Here is a 15,994-nt window from a genome sequence, read left to right on the forward strand (position 1 = left end):
TAGCATAAAGTAGCAGAAATGCATGTGAAAATAATGTATTTTAATATTGTGAATTGCTTAGAGATTTTACTATGCTCAGCGGTATATAAATGCCACAAATAAATAAATAAAATATTTCACTATACAAATGTACAGGATGTTCAGTACTACTGATCCCTTAAATGTTTTCATATAGTAGCATTTTGGTTTGTGGATTTGCAGCTAAAATAATGAGATTTAATCTCCTTGAATGCTTACAGGTTTAATTTTTTTATGGTACATCGTGTGCAGTTTGGTTCTTGAAAATTCATTAAGGAGACGCTGATGTAAGCCTTCTCTCACTTAATTCAATATGCTATAACATATACATTTCTGTCATTGCATGATATAAATTTTCAACCACTTAACAGCTGAGAAAATGATACTCCATTCTTGTATGATGGTGACTGAGGATCTGTTCTTATATGATGAATTTCCTATACACATATTACTTTTTATGCATGATGAATACATTTATCTATTCGGCCATGATAAACATATGCTTAAAATTGGGCTTATGTGGGGCTCCTAATGATCTCTTATCCATGCTTGATTGGTTTTCACAATTCTGTATCATCAGGTGCATCTGTGCCATTCACTGATGCTATCTCCCTATGAGTGTTATGTGCCTTTATTGCACGTAATTATGAGCACTCCTTACACAAAAGTGGGATCCATGTAGGAAATTCAACATGTATGAAGCAGTCCCCAGCTCATTTTCCTAGATCCGTTGTCTAGAAGAACGGGGGACTCTATTCATAATCAATAAAAGAAAACTTTGAAGCTTTATAACGTTGAGTACCCACACATTTTTCACTTTAACTTGTCTGATATGATTATTCTAAGCATTCTGCTAAATAGTTATAAGAAAATGACTGAAACATTTAATTGCTTAAAATCTCAGTATTCCTCAAAATAAAGGCAAATCATGCGCTTGAATGTATGGTGGATGCTGTTGCTGAAGATTTCTTTTTTTAAAGGTAAGCACTGTTTACAGGAAGAAATTTACTAGTGAATCTTAAACTACTTATCTGTGAAGTATACCCTTTGGATGTCAATTAGAAGTATGTATGCCTACTTCATATGTTTTGTAAGACAGTAACTATATATTATATCTTGCTACTATTTCTCTTAGCTGCTGCTCAGAATCTTATGAAAAGGAACATGAAACTAGATATCATATCACCTATGTACTAAGAACAAAATTTTGCCATCTGTTATGTAACTATATTTGCAAAAGATACTTCGTTGTGCAATATTAATGTAACTAGAGGACTAGTAGCCACAGATATGGTTCATCATTTGGAACTGAAAAGGAGAAAAAACAATTCATACCAAGTGCATTTCTGTCACTAAACCCTGTGAAGCTTTATGTCCTGCCAACCTGTGTAGCATACACTTACCTTGTTCTTATGCCCTGAATAATAAACAGTTTGGATAATCAAACTGGCCTTCCTCTACTTCACAGCAGTTGCATTAAAGGTTCCATAGTCTATGGTTGTCCTGTTCTCAGTTATACTTAAATATTCTATGACAACTCTTACTTGAGAGGATGTACAGGTGACAGGCAGCTGTTTGACAGATACGTTTTGAGCTGAGATCAAGAGTCGATTACTCATGAAATCCATGCTCTGTCTAAGAGTAATTATACATATATTTCAAATGTTCAAAATAATTCCAAATGTTTTATTTGCAATAGTCATATTATAATAATATCTGGCATGTTCAGGCCTAGTGTTGGGTTGTCAAGGCTGGGCAGCAGCTGATGGGGGCCAACATGTTCAGAAAGGTCCATCCCTGTCATTCCTCCACTCACTGTTGCCCATTCTCTGGAGAGCCATGTCGGCAGGGGAAAGTCACCAGCGCAACACTCCAGATAGCTGGCCAAACGCAAATGACTGGCTCTGACATGGTGCATCCTCAGGGCCAGGCATTGTGGAGACTGGAGAGGTGTCTAAGGAGATTGCTGGTGCTACATAGAATATCCCTCCTCTGAAGGAGCTGCTTGTCCTCCAGAGTAGCTGCCCATCCTCTGTTCAGCCACAGCTGACACAGGACAGGCAGGTGCTCAGGAGGAAAGATTCCCATGACACAGGTGAGTTCCTGGAACACCTTCCCAGTCTCTGCAATGCCTGGATTTGAAGAAGTTCCCTGTTAGCCAGGTATCTGGGGATGAATGGCAGTGAGTGAATGAAAGGGGGTGAGACAGTGGCCATGGGTAGGGGGTGTGGAGCAAAGAGGCATGTGGATGGGATGGACTGTGGTGGTATGGGTGGAGGCAGTGGTAGGTAGGACTAGAGGGAGGGGGCAGGTGCTAAAAGCAGGGTAGAGAGATGGAGGCCTGCTGCGTTTGGTGACACCCTACCTAGGGGGCACCTAAAAGCATGGCCCTGGATGTGTTCTTACTGAAGATAACAACATGATTGTACTGAAATTTTATAAAACTCATTCAACCCACATTCAAAGTGGTTGATCCCTGCTAGGGAAGGGTTTCTGTATCATGAACTAAGGCAAGATCATTCAGTCTTGGCAACTGGGAGACAACCACTGTAGCTTTTGAATTATACTGAGTGTACTTCCTCAATTACTAAAAAATTAGATAAATATGCTTGATTTACTCGTAATCTGATGTTTCTTTTCTACTATTCTAATTCTCTAAGATGAGAGGAGCAAATAGTGTTTTTCTTTTGAAGAGCAAACAGCAAGTTAAGTGTTCCAGATTCCTGCATAAACTTTCTTTGAAATGTGAGGTGAAAAAGTATTCTTAAATGCATAAGTGATGGGCTTACATCCCTTTGCCATACTTAGAATTTAGTATAACCAAAAATATCATATGCTCACAATTAAATGATTATGTAAGGTATTTCTATGTAATTATTTCTTGTTTGAGAAGAAATTCATTATTGGGGCTTAATTCTTCTTTGTCAGTTTTAATGATCAAATGTATTAATTTAACATGTGACTTGCTAAGCAAAACAACCACAGCTGCATGCATATTTGAAGGAATATTTTTACTTTAATGGGAATTTTAGAAATATTTTTTTGGAAGGAATTTAAAAGTTTCAGTTGAGCATTAGTAAAAGTAATAAACACGAATGTAAATGCTGTGGGGTGATGTTGCATTTCATTTGCAGGCATAGTGTGAAGAGATTCATGCCACAAACATAAGTGTTTTCTTTTACTGTGTATGTGCCTTTTTATTGACATTTTGCAGTTGGACATTTTTTATTATAATTATTGCTGAATATGAAGACAACTGTTGTAGGCTAAACTCTCTCATTCATTTTTATGTGATGAAGTCATCGCAAAACAACTTCTGTCTGTATCACATGTGCAGTGAGAATTTCTTTTGAATAATTTCGCATCTTTCAAGGTCCACATTTCTTGGAAATTAATGAAATTTCCTAGTGAACAGTAACAACTAAAGTACTTTGTGGATGGCTCTTATTGTCATGTATGGTTTGAAGGAAATGCTTAGTATCTATGATTTACTTGAAAACATGAGAGCTGGTGTAGTAGCTAACAGACTGTGGTCTGGTAAGTCCCCAATCAAATCTCACCCTGGCCACAGACTTACTTAATGCTTTAGACAAGTTGTTCTTTCAGCCTTAGCTTCTCATTATGAGGATAATACTGGTGTACTTTACAGTACTGATATCAGGATTACTGTGATAACAGTGAAGCATTTAGTTGCTTGAAATGCTGAATATATATGCTAAAGTTTTATCCTTTGCAAATGTAGTTTTTAACCATGATTTTTTAGGATTGAGCTGCAAGATCTCATGCTGTTAACCTGTCAGTTGTAAATTCTTGCTGCCATTGCATGGTTCCATATGATATCTGCACTGATGTTAATAATGAATAATGTTTACTTGTTTAGCTCAAAACAGGACTTTTAACCAACTTCATGTCCTGGGCCACAATTTAAAGAACTGTGAAATTAGTTATGTAGGCCTATGGAGGTGATTTAGACCAGTGTTTAACTTCATTAAAGTTGAGGAAAACGTCAAAGTTGTTTAATATTCGAAAATTAGCACTCAGCTAGTACAATCTCTTTGCATCAGCCTAAAAACCTCTTTGGACTTCTATTATTTGTTTAAAATACTTGGACCCCTGTGGCTAACAGCATAGAGCAAAACTGTCTCACAATAAAATACAACAATAAAAAGATAAAAATTCAACAATGAAAATACAATGAAAACAAAATTGTGTTTTTTTAAAACAATATCTGAGATCAAGATCCCATTAAAAAGCCTGAGAGAAAAGTAGTCTGCTTATTGCTTCTGACTAGTCCGATCATTGTGACTAGACGTGCCTTTGCTCTACTTTTGTTAGTATGCTGACTGTGGCCATTTGTGAAGAAAGTAAATCTGAACATTATTGCACATCCTTTAGTCCCATTCCATATAGATGGATGCAACATGCTTTGCCTCTTGAAAAATGTTCCAGAACTGCAACTAGTACTTCTCAATCCTCTCAGAGTGCAGGACACGGAATAACGGGCTCAAGTTAAAGGAAGCCAGATTCCAGCTGGACATCAGGAAAACCTTCCTGACTGTTAGAGCAGTACGACAATAGAATCAGTTACCTAGGGAGGTGGTGGACTCTCCCACACTAGAGTCATTCAAGAGGCAGCTGGACAACCATCTGTCAGGGATGCTTTAGGGTGGGTTCTTGCATTGAGCAGGGGGTTGGACTCGATGGCCTTGTAGGACCCTTCCAACTCTGCTATTCTATGATTCTATGAATGCTCTTGCCAGACTGTTGATAGGGAATTGTTATTTAAGCAACTCTGCTGTTCAAACTCTATTGGTTCCTGAAATATTCCAAGCCCTCGATAAAAGTGTTGACTTTGGTTATCACTGTCTAAAGCTCTAAATGGTTTGTGTCCAAGATAGCTAAAGGACTACCTGCTCCAGAACGATCCTGCTTACCTTGACAACTTCCAGTGAGGCCCTTCTCCATGTCCCAACACTATCTAACCACTAAGTATGGTTAGTGGCTGTGCAGGAAAAGGCCTTTTCAGTCGTGACAGCCAGACTTTGAAACTTCCTCCCTTGGGAGGCCTATCGCACCCATTCTCTCTTGGATTTGAAGATAAGAGAAGGTCACCTTATTTAGATTGGCTTTCAGTTTCATTGAAGAGCCTCGTGTGGCACAGAGTGGTAAGCGGCAGTTACTACAACCAAAACTCCCCATGGTCTGAGTTTGATCCCAGCGGAAGCTGGTTCTCAGGCAGACGGCTCAGCTCGACTCAGCCTTCCATCCTTCCGAGATCGGTAAAATGAGTACCCAGCTAGCTGGGGGAAAGATAACTGCGACTGGGGAAGGCAATGGCAAACCACCCCGCTACAAAGTCTGCCAAGAAAACGTCAGCAAAAGCAGGTGTTCCTCTAGGAGTCAGCAATGACTCAGGTGCTTGCACGAGAGGTTCCTTTCCTTTCCTTCAGTTTCATTGAGTCTGTAAACCCAAATCAGTTGTTTGTTGTTGTTTTTATATATTTATATGCTTCCTTTCAGCTAGGAAGGTTCACAAAAAATACAACATAAAATTCAATTTTACCAACAAGTAAAAGTTACAGATCAGAACTTAACTAATTTTTAACTTTTGTAAACCACCTAGAGAGCTTCAGCTATGGGCCGGTATATAAATTCAATAAATAAATAAATAAATAAAAACTCAGAACTTAAAAAGGCTCTGATAGCAAAGTCAGGTGAGCCTTTCTAGGAATATGCCAAGTGAATATGTGGGAAGGCAATTCCATAGATGGAGTGCCACAGTTTTAGAACCCCCTTCCCCAACCATCTTACCTTGGATTATGGGGGCAAGAGAATTAATCTGTTTTGCTGCTTTACATTTAATGGTTTATTGCATGGGCGGGGAACCTGTGGCGCACGGAGCTTCCATACATACTTCCAAGTGGGTGGGTCTTGGCCTCCAAGAGGGGAGGTATCCCCACTGTTACCTTCAATCATAGAGGAGAAGCGCTTCTCTAGGCACTGACTCACCCATGGCGGTTTCTCTGCATGCTGGCCTTCCCCATTGGTGATAGCTGGCACATGGTGAAACAGATCCCTGGGCAGTGTGTCCCTGGCCCTGGATGTCACTTAGTCCATGGAGGGCTGAGTGGGAGAGTCATTACCAATAGACCTCTGGTCTATTGTATCTTATTAATGGGTCCTCACTAAAAAAACAAGTGGCCTATACAGTTTAACATTTTTAAAAATAAGTGCCCTCAGAGAGAGTGCTGGATGGATGGATGGATGGATGGAGAGTTCTACAAATGACATCCCAGTGTTGAGAAGGCCCTGGGTTCAAATCTTTTATTAGAATCAAATTGATTAAGTCCAACCATGGCAAACCTGGTTACAGGTGTAATACGAAACTATTGTTTGGACTAGGGAGAATTTACACTTGAGAGGGAAAGTGTGGGTTATCCTGCAGCTCATTCCCAGAACTTTTAGCTGTCAAGGGTTGAAAGATGACTACTGTAGTTCACCGATGACTTCATTGCATCAAGAATGAATATTTGGCTTAGTTGTAGATATATGAAGGAATTTGGTGTGGACATATCCCCAAATAAATGGTATCCAGTTGATCTTTACATGTGTTTTATTACTATTTTTCCTCTTGAAAAGCAAGTCGCAGAAGATGTGTTTTAAAGATTTATTACATTATATTTGAAAAGCAGTTCTTGGTATATGTGTATCCCTTTTGTCGTTGGGTCCATTCATAAAGTTCCTACCATACTTTCCACACAATAATCATTCTCTTCTATGTTCCCCTATGGTATTTTTTCTTTATTCATCTCTTTTCATGTTCACTTTCCCCTCTTGTTCCCAGACTTGCACTGCTGTGCAAGCCGCTGTTTGGGAAATTCTTTTCCCTCGGTTCCTGTATTGAATTAAGAGGCTTCATCTTAACCTTAGACCAATATATCTGATAAGATAATGTAACTATTTGTTGAAAACTGGAAATAAAGATTTAAGGGACAGAGTAAGTAGGATTTCTCAATTCATCCCGCCACTGAAAAAAACTTTTTTGCCTCAAAGCTTGAAAATGTTTGGCTAGTATTCATTTTCTGTGTCATTTGGTCACTTGTGAATAAGCATCACATGCTGTCTGCCACCAGAAGTGTTCAAATTCTAAACAGAATAGTCTAGGCAGCATACAATAAGCTCAAGTTGTTTGCAGTAACGTTGGCATACTAAATAAAAGTTGTTTTCTACGCTGTTGCCTCTAGCAGGGTACTAAGAAACCTTGTATTTGCTAGCATGCCCTGAGCTAGCTATATAAGAATGAACGAGTCCTTGACAATATCACAAAGCAAAACCATATTCTTGTGAACTACTTCTGTAATGGAAGATCCCTGCTGCAGGCCAGCAGAAGGCATGCTGGTCAACTCTTTTTTTTTTTTTTTTAATGCTGAGCAAAAGCATACGCTCTTTTTAGTTTATTTGGCCAGTGGTTATTTAGTCTTGGTTATTTAGTCTTGGTTAATAGGTAGATTGCTGTTCAAGTGGTTTGTACATTCCCATATGTGGGAAACAACCAAACAATGTAATGGCACATGGAAAGTCTTGTCTCAGTAGCAGCAGACAAAATGAAACCTCAAAAGGAGTGCTGCTTCTCATTCCTTGCTGGTAATGCAGAGGTCTATCATAGCCTCAGCAACATGTCTGTCAATGTTCTCTTCTTAGACATGTGTTTCTTATTATGTAGGACCCTAAATTAAATATGTTTTAGCTCTCCATTACTGACATTAGGGTCTTTTGAGTTTGGTGTGGCGGCATTAAAGGTGTCACAAAGCAAAATCCAGAGGTTCCAATAAATATTAAGTTCCTATTATGCTTCTCTGACTTTGGGGAAGAAATAAGCAGTATCGCAGTATCATCTGAGGCTGTTCAGGTGAAATAATATGTGAGACTGCACTTGTTTTTGCAGAGATGAGGATGCAGAGCATAACTGTGCTGTTCATGCCTCTTCATAGTCTCAAAAGAAAGATATATTACTTTCCAAGGAGCTTACTTATGATCTAAACTGTCAGTTTTATTGATCTGACAATCAGTAAATGCTTCAAATAATGTATTTTAGTTATTTATATGCTGCTTTTCTGGCGCAAATAGTTTCTCAAACCAGCGTATAATAAAAGCAATAAGGTGTAGTTAAAGCACAGTAGACCCATAAAACATCCATTTTAAGTTTTAGAGTAATCCAGAATTGCCCTCTGCCTGATGTAATAAAAATACTTTAAAAAATATTACATAAGATAAATTCTTGTAATGGTCTGGCAGAATATATTGGGATACTCTGCTGCCTAGTTTGTTCCTGGCCATGAACATTTCACATCCATCATTTACTCTATGTACTAGAATAGGGTGGGAAAATTTCTCTCAGCCCAAGGGCTGAGTCCAATTTCCGAGAAGCTTTCGGGGGCCGCACTCCAAGACAAAGAGAATGTCATCATGAAGACAGCAGGCCCTTCTCTGTAGTGGACCCACCCTCTGGAAAACCCTCCCTTGTGCAGTTCAGGAGGCGGAAAATGTAATAACTTTTAAACGCCTCCTGAAAACATATTTTTTTAGACAAGCCTTTCCTGGACTGTAATTTATTCTGGTTTTATGTGAGTTTTAAAGTTTTAATCTGGATTGTTATGCTATGGTTTTAGCTGTAAACTGCCCAGAGAGCCTAGGCTTTTGGGCAGTATAAATACGTAATAAATAATAAATTCCAGAAGGCAATGGGGGTGGGACAAAATGCAACACATCCCAAAAAATATTGTAGCTTTAAGCTCTTACTGCCAATAACTAAGCCTTGTGAAAGGCATTGCAACTTTTAAAAATGAAGAAAAACTGCACAAAATCCAGGAAATACCAAACGATTGTGGGGGCAGGCAAAGACAAGGAGGTGTGGCCGTCTGGGACTGAGGGATGAATTGGAACCACAAGAAAGCCAGAATTGGTTGGGTTTTTTAGATGCAGTTTTCACTTTGCTTAAAAAGGTGCATTGATGAAGTAAGTGACATGGCTTAGAGAGTTAGAGGGTGGTGTTAACAAATGTAATAGCACAGAGATCTGTTGTCTTGAAAGGAAAATTGTAACGTGTTACTCTAACAAAGGTTTTCTGCATTTACTGTTGACAAAGATCCAAACTCTCTTCCATCTCAAAATCGTAGCACTTTTTCTGGCAACCCTTCAAATCCTTTTGCATGTGTTATCTGTCCAAGTATCCCCAGCCTACATTTCTGCTATAACCTCATATTTAGCTGTGTCGGTTTGGAGAATCGGCAGGTGGTATGGTACCTTATCTATATCATATTTTTTCCTTTAGCAGTTTAAATATCCATGTTCATCTAGGTGAAGCTGGCTTGGAACATAATTACGTTGGAATACTGGGAATTCTTGACATTATTTGACAGTGCAACAAATGTTTATTTCTACCTATGAATACCTGCTGTTGCTAATCTGTGCTAATTTCGCTAATCTAAATTGCTTTCAGTGCCATTAGCTGCCTTGAGTGACATTTCCTTGGTAGAAAGGCAGGGTACAAATCAAATCAATCAAATCTGTGTTAATGATATTACTTTTTGTAAATGGAGTCGAATAAGATCATATAGAACTCATGGTTATGTAAATTCGTCTTCTGTAAATGATTTCTGTAGCAGCATGACTAAATACTTCAGTTCTGCTGCATTTTCTTGACAAATATAATAAATCTGTTATACCTTGAACAAAGGCCCATGATGTTTTTAAAATGGCATTGAAATAGATTACTTCAATTACCACTGACAGTTGCATAATCCCACTCTTGTGAATATTAAGTTACAACATTTGTTATGGGTTACCTTACTACTCCTTTTCATTTTCTCCTAAATCTGGTGTTTTGCAGGTGTGCGAGAGCTGCTGCTACAGTATTTTTAAACAAGCTGTGTTGATGTTTAATACTATTATTGCCCATCTTTACTAATTATAGTAATTTTAATATTTTTGTGTTTAAATTTATAGTGGTTGGATAAATTTGTTGTGCCTTAGAATAATTTAGATTTCTAGAGTTTCTTAACTTTTCTTGCTTCTGTTGTATATAATGCCTTAAGAGACAAAGAATTATTTCATATGTTACCTAATAAGTAAATGTATCCAGTCACTTGATCAGTCCGTACTGTAATTTTTAATTGCTGTGTTCTAAATTTCTTCCCGTTGATGTTTGGATTCTAAGGGATAACATTAGATGTCTCCTGACACATATTGGTTAGTTATTTGAAAACTAAAAGGAAAAAAAGATTAGTGTTTCAATACTGAAAATGGGCTATAAATAATTACATCATAAAAGCCCGTCCTTCCAATTTTTAAGAGTTTGCCTGCTTGATTCTTACTGGCTGAGGTCATTCTTACTTGCCACAGGCTACCAATGAATAAATATTTGCTAACCTGCCTTATGGCAGGTATTTGCTGCTGTTGCTATAACTTTTTGTTCTTAAGTGGCAAGTACTTTTGAAGGTTAATATATGTTCTGTTTATATTTTGGGTTCCTGGAATTTCCAGTATAAGTTTTTAATGCATCAAGCAATGATAAGTATGCAACATTATAAGCAATGCTAAATACTTCCATGTTCTCTTAGGATCTGTTCATACAGTTGGCTCTGTGCTCTGTGTGATTACCTCAGGATTGTTTGTGCCTGACATTGTGCAGATCCAAAATTGTGAGAAGATAATATTTGAACAAATTACACTGATATACACTAATGTAAAGAATTGCTGCATCCTTAATCATGGTAGTTATGTGTACTTCCACTTCACAAAATTGCTTGTTGCAGAAGTAATTTATCCCAGTCTCATATCTGTCTCTGAACGTGGCCGAAGCATTTTTCTGTGTGTATGTGCACCAGATGTCAGGAATGTACAAGTGTGAGAAACTACATAGAGACTCCAGTCGAATGTGTGGATTAGCTCCCAGGATGCAGTCAGACATTACCCAGATACTGCCAGGTTTGAGATCAAGAGAGATTCTCTGCATTTCTTCTTTGCTCCTCTGGTCTTGTGGAAGGAGAGAACACATGCAAATATAAGATCCTCTCCCAGTCTCTCTCTAGGTAGAATTCTGTGGAGTCTGAATAATTTCTGAACTGGCCTATGTTTTAAGATTAGCACTTCAGTAAGATTTTTAGAAGTCTTTTACTTTTGCAGGGCTTGACTTTTATTTTATGGAAATCAGAACATTTTGTTTTCTTTAATTATTGGTAAAATCGTGCTATTTCTTGAAAAGATGGGAATGTTAAAGTGATAAGTGATAGGTTGATGATGAAAATTATGTTTACTTTCAGAGAGAACAGGAAATGAGAATGGGTGATATGGGTCCTCGTGGAGCATTAAACATGGGAGGTAGGGATCTGAAGCAAAAGGCTCTTGTTCTTGAAAACTTCTTTGAGACTGTACATGTTACTCATGAATATTATATATTGACAACAAGCCCTCGTGGTAAAACTTGATGTCCGATAAATGTTTCCTTCAAATTGTCTTTGATTTACCGGTTGGAAAACATAAATGAACATAATCAACAGGGACCCAAGCCTGAATTCCTCGTGTGTAAACCCTTTCTTTTTAAAACTGATTCTAAAAGAAAGCAAAATGTACCGTATCTTGTACAAGAAGAGAGAGTTTTATGTTATTAGATTATGTCTTGGGAATTCATTGATGTAAACTCTTGAATAAGTTGCTATTTATTAGACTATGAGTCCTGATTCTGGAAAATTATGGAAAGCATAGTACAAATAAACATTTACGCTCCTTAAATAGTCAGTTCTGTCTTTCAAAGCCGCCTCATTTTACTGTACTTTAGTTTGCTGTGAAACATCTTTGTGGTAATTGTATGTACCATGGTACATAATCAAAAGTGGTTAGTTATGGGCCAATGCAGATGAGTAGATCCCCAATTATTAGCCATGGTTTAGCAATTGAGACTGAGCCAAACTCCCTCTTCATGCTTGAATTTTCCAACCTTCCTTTAATTGTGGCTAAGTTATAGACAAATACGTTTATCTGTGTGAGGGGCATTTTCTGGTCACCCTAGAGAAACCCATCTTTCGATCCTGCTGACTCAGATAACTGTATGCTTGTTTCTAATTTACCTTATTGAGACCAGAAAATTCCAGGCATTCTTTGATAAAGCTAATCATCCAGATTATTTCATTCTGATTTCAGTCCTAGGAACAAGACTGAAACTGCTTTGGTTGTCCTTATGAATTGTGCTGGAAAAAAGACAGTGGGGCTGAGCCTACTAATTCATTTTCAATGTTTTTAAAGTCCTAAACAACTTGGGTCATGATTATCTCAGGAAACACTTCCTCCCTAGCATTTACAATCTAAAAGCAAGGACTTGCTTCTGATTCTATCTTGTATGAAGTTTTTGCTATTACAGTAGTAATGTTGCTAAATGTCCTCCTGTAATACACATGACCCCTCTCCATGTTGTTTTCAGTAGCAAGTCAATGCTCTCTGTTTCAAAGGCTTTGGTTTTTTTTTATTCATTGATTCTGTTGCTCTTCGCTTTGTATCTCCCGGTTGTATGGATTCAATCCAAATTGAGTCATATTTAGATTTAGACCTATTGAAATCAGTGGGCCTTACGTTAGTCATGACTAAGTTAAATGTCCAGCTCACCTCACCCATATGCCCCATTTGATGTAAAAACTAGACCTACCAGAACCCTGTTGTAAGAGCAGCCATGTTTGAATAAACAAACATGGCTGACACCACTGTTGAGCTTCTTCCTAACAGCAAGGAATTTAATTTCCTTAATTACAAGTCTAAACGATGTTGCAACAGTTTAAGACGTGTGTTTTTAAATGACTCTTTCCCCTGAAGTCTCACAGTTGCTTCTGCATATGTGAAATACATAGTTCAAATATATTTATATGCCATGAGGATTACTATTTATTACTACAAGTCAGCGTACAGCTGTTTTTATAAGCATACAGAAGTTAACGTCTTGAGTTACTTTATATAAGTACAATGTGTTTACAAATTGCCAGGGCTGTCTTAGTTGCAAACCAAGTTGTCATAATGATACTATGATTCTTAAAGCTGACTAAATTTCTTCCTATTTTAATATAAATGTCTCTAGATGATTGCTTTCAGTTGTCTTCCTGTTTAACTGTGTACATGTGAGCTAATCTTTCAATGAAAGCCTCATAAATCCGTCAGTTTCATTTAGTATGCAGTTTGAGATGTTTTTTTTCTATTGAGAATCAGGCGGCTTACAATTTTGAGTGCTAATGTTGTATAAGAAATTGGATCAGATGTGACAAAATAAGGTATCAATCCAGAGGTGAATTTGTGCTTGCAATGAATCTTTTACTGCCTCTTCCACTTGGCAGTGCTCCATATCCAACTTTCCACACAACATTTCAAGAGGCTTATAGAACTTTGCAGTTTTATTAGTCACTTGCAATGTGATGCAAGTGGGGGAAGTGATCTTATGAAAAAGCTCCATAACACATGGATGCCAGAAGCAGGGATCTTTGGATTGGGAGCTTGAAAGTTACTGCAGCTATTCATGCAAGTTAGTCATTCTTTATGGAAAAGAAGTAGAACTGAAAATGACAAACCTTATTGAGCAGTAACTTTCAGCAACAATTACTTCAAATGAGAGAATGTGCAGTCTCAAAGAATAAAAGCAATTTGTTTCAAATAATAAATGTTTTGTATAGTTTTTAATTGTAAATTTGAATTCTTTACAATTCAGTTAGGACAGCTCTAAGTGTAGACTGTTTTGCATAGATGCGTTTAGCCCAGCACCTGCTGGAAACCAAGGGCCTCCTCCTCCACCTCCAATGATGGGTATGAATATGAACAACAGAGGAACAATGCCTGGCCCTGCAATGGGTCCTGTTCCTTCCTTGGGGCCAGAAGGAGCTGCAAACATTGGAACCCCAATGATGCCAGATAATGGAGCTGTGGTAATGTATCATAACATTTTATTTTTTTTCTCTAGTTCATTGTGGCACATCTCTGCTGCAAGGATAACTTCACACTAAAAGGGATTTAGCAAAAGGGCCTTTGAGTGAATACCCTTTTGAAACTGAAAAATAAATTTTAAGACAAGCCTAATTGCAAAGCATGCTATAGTATTATTGATACTGACATATTAAAAGTTGTTCAGCTTATTAAACCTGAATATTCTATACATAGAATTAATTGCGTTTTAGTCATAAGTCACTAGAGTAGCCATAAGTGCACAATTCATTGCATTATTATGTACCAAAAATGACTACCCCTCAAAATGTTGAGTCATAAATGACTTATAAACAAGGATTATCTGAGATAAAGGTTTTATTTTGCAGTTTGGGGGCAAGTAAGCTTACATGACATGCATATATGATTATGTAATATAGTGAAATGACATACAGTGTGAAGATATCTTTGAATAAATGGGTTTTTTAAAGGCAGATTAAATTCATTATATAGGTGAGGTCATACCTGTAGCCACTTGTAACAGGTAGCTTCTTCTGAAAGTTAGGTCTAATTAAGCTGTTTAGGACATAACCCAGGCATACTACCAGTTGAAACTTAGAATGTGCAACATAAGCATTTAAACTGTACTTTCTTGGCTTTATCAATTCAGCCTTCTTTCCTAGGCCTGACTTTCAAAGAAATTACTTCGAAAGATTATGTCGCCTGGGAGGAATAATGTGTGCAGATAGACATTCATTTGTTGTGATTTGCTATATCAGTTCTCATTGCTGTAGAGGTTATCTTGGACCTTTTGAAGACAAGTATAGTCACTTGTGTTTTCTATGTAATTTACTGAGAGATACAGTTTTTAAAAGTGATCTCATACAATAGCCAGTTCAATAGGTCCACTGTAGTCTGGCCAGAATACTGGAATAAGTAGGTGGGCCTCTTTCTCTAAATCTTTTTATAATGGATCAAAGTGAAATTAGGCTGTAGTAAGTTAGCTGCTAATAAAGGGAAGCCCTCATCACACACTTAAGGAGATAGAATTGGGATTTGTCAACATAAACATTATTTTCTAGCATGAGAATAGGGAGACAATTTGCAACTGGCAGGATTTACACTAGTTTTCACAGGAACCAAGTTTGTTTCTAAATTATTAATGTATCCCATCATACCAAAAATGGCTCAGTTTTAGCTTTCTGGAGCATTATAGGGCACATAGAATATTGTTGATACCACTGTAATGCAAGTGTCTTCTTTTCCTAAAAGGAGCTCCTGTTATTGAAATGCAGGTTTTGCTACTAGAAATTAAATAAAAAATATCTCTAAATACTCATAATTGTTTATGGTAAAGAACTCTCAAGTCTGTTCTGGTAAAGAACTCTCTATACCCAATGTCATGACAATGGACTTCTGCTTGTGTAACAGGATTTTCTCTTCCTCTCCTTACCCTGCACCCATACCACCACCTTGTGCCACTCAGATCTGCTCCCAAGGGTCCCCCAACCTTCGGAAGCAAATTCAAAGAGTGGGTAGCTGGTGGAGGGGATTTGTTATGCCAAAGGTGTTTGTTTTGCTTGCAGGCAGGCACCACCAACACGTTTGAAATTGAATATATTTCTACAGCTGGTTATTTTAAATAAAAGCTCATAGGTAATGAGCATACGGAAAAGAGATTCAGAATAAAGTGTTCAGTTCATAGGCCAGGGCTTTCCTACTTCCCCTTTCTTCTGCAGCTTGCGATGTCACCTGAAAATGTACCCCTGAGAGTTGAGGGACTCTTTTGAACAGTATGACATCCTGCGCAGAGTCCTGCAGGAGAAACTGGGAATTGTTGAAAATATGCCCTGTTCTGGGCAAGCAGAAGTGCCTTCCACTCACACAACTGTTGACTGTACTTATCATTCTTATTTGTTCGTGGTCTTGCTAATTTTTTTGTAATTGTTTTAACAGTGGAGTCTCTTTTTGTGGCTCTTAGGAAGATGTAGACAGATTGTAACTGAAGAAAATACAAAAGTGATAT

The 15,994-nt window shown here is 37.7% G+C and overlaps 1 protein-coding gene across 6 annotated transcripts in view; it reads left to right on the forward strand.

Moving 5' to 3' along the window:
• PSPC1 (paraspeckle component 1) overlaps positions 1-15,994 on the forward strand; it is a 64,119-nt gene that overhangs the window by 18,869 nt on the left and 29,256 nt on the right. For 3 of the 6 annotated variants that reach the window (XR_010025483.1, XM_063127060.1, XM_063127059.1), the window contains exons 7-8: positions 11,340-11,397; positions 13,795-13,973. The exons of 2 other annotated variants lie outside the window; for them this stretch is intronic. Coding sequence is in view for 3 of the 4 variants with exons in the window: in XM_063127060.1 (XP_062983130.1) it covers positions 11,340-11,397; positions 13,795-13,973 (237 nt within the window). In the remaining variant the exon portion in view is untranslated. Of the gene's footprint in view, positions 1-11,339; positions 11,398-13,794; positions 13,974-15,994 lie in introns of those variants that run through there. One more of the 6 variants, XM_063127062.1, reaches the window with a different exon arrangement.

The sequence above is a fragment of the Elgaria multicarinata genome, chromosome 5, assembly GCF_023053635.1.
Source record: "Elgaria multicarinata webbii isolate HBS135686 ecotype San Diego chromosome 5, rElgMul1.1.pri, whole genome shotgun sequence".
In the NCBI taxonomy this organism is placed as follows: domain Eukaryota; kingdom Metazoa; phylum Chordata; class Lepidosauria; order Squamata; family Anguidae; genus Elgaria; species Elgaria multicarinata.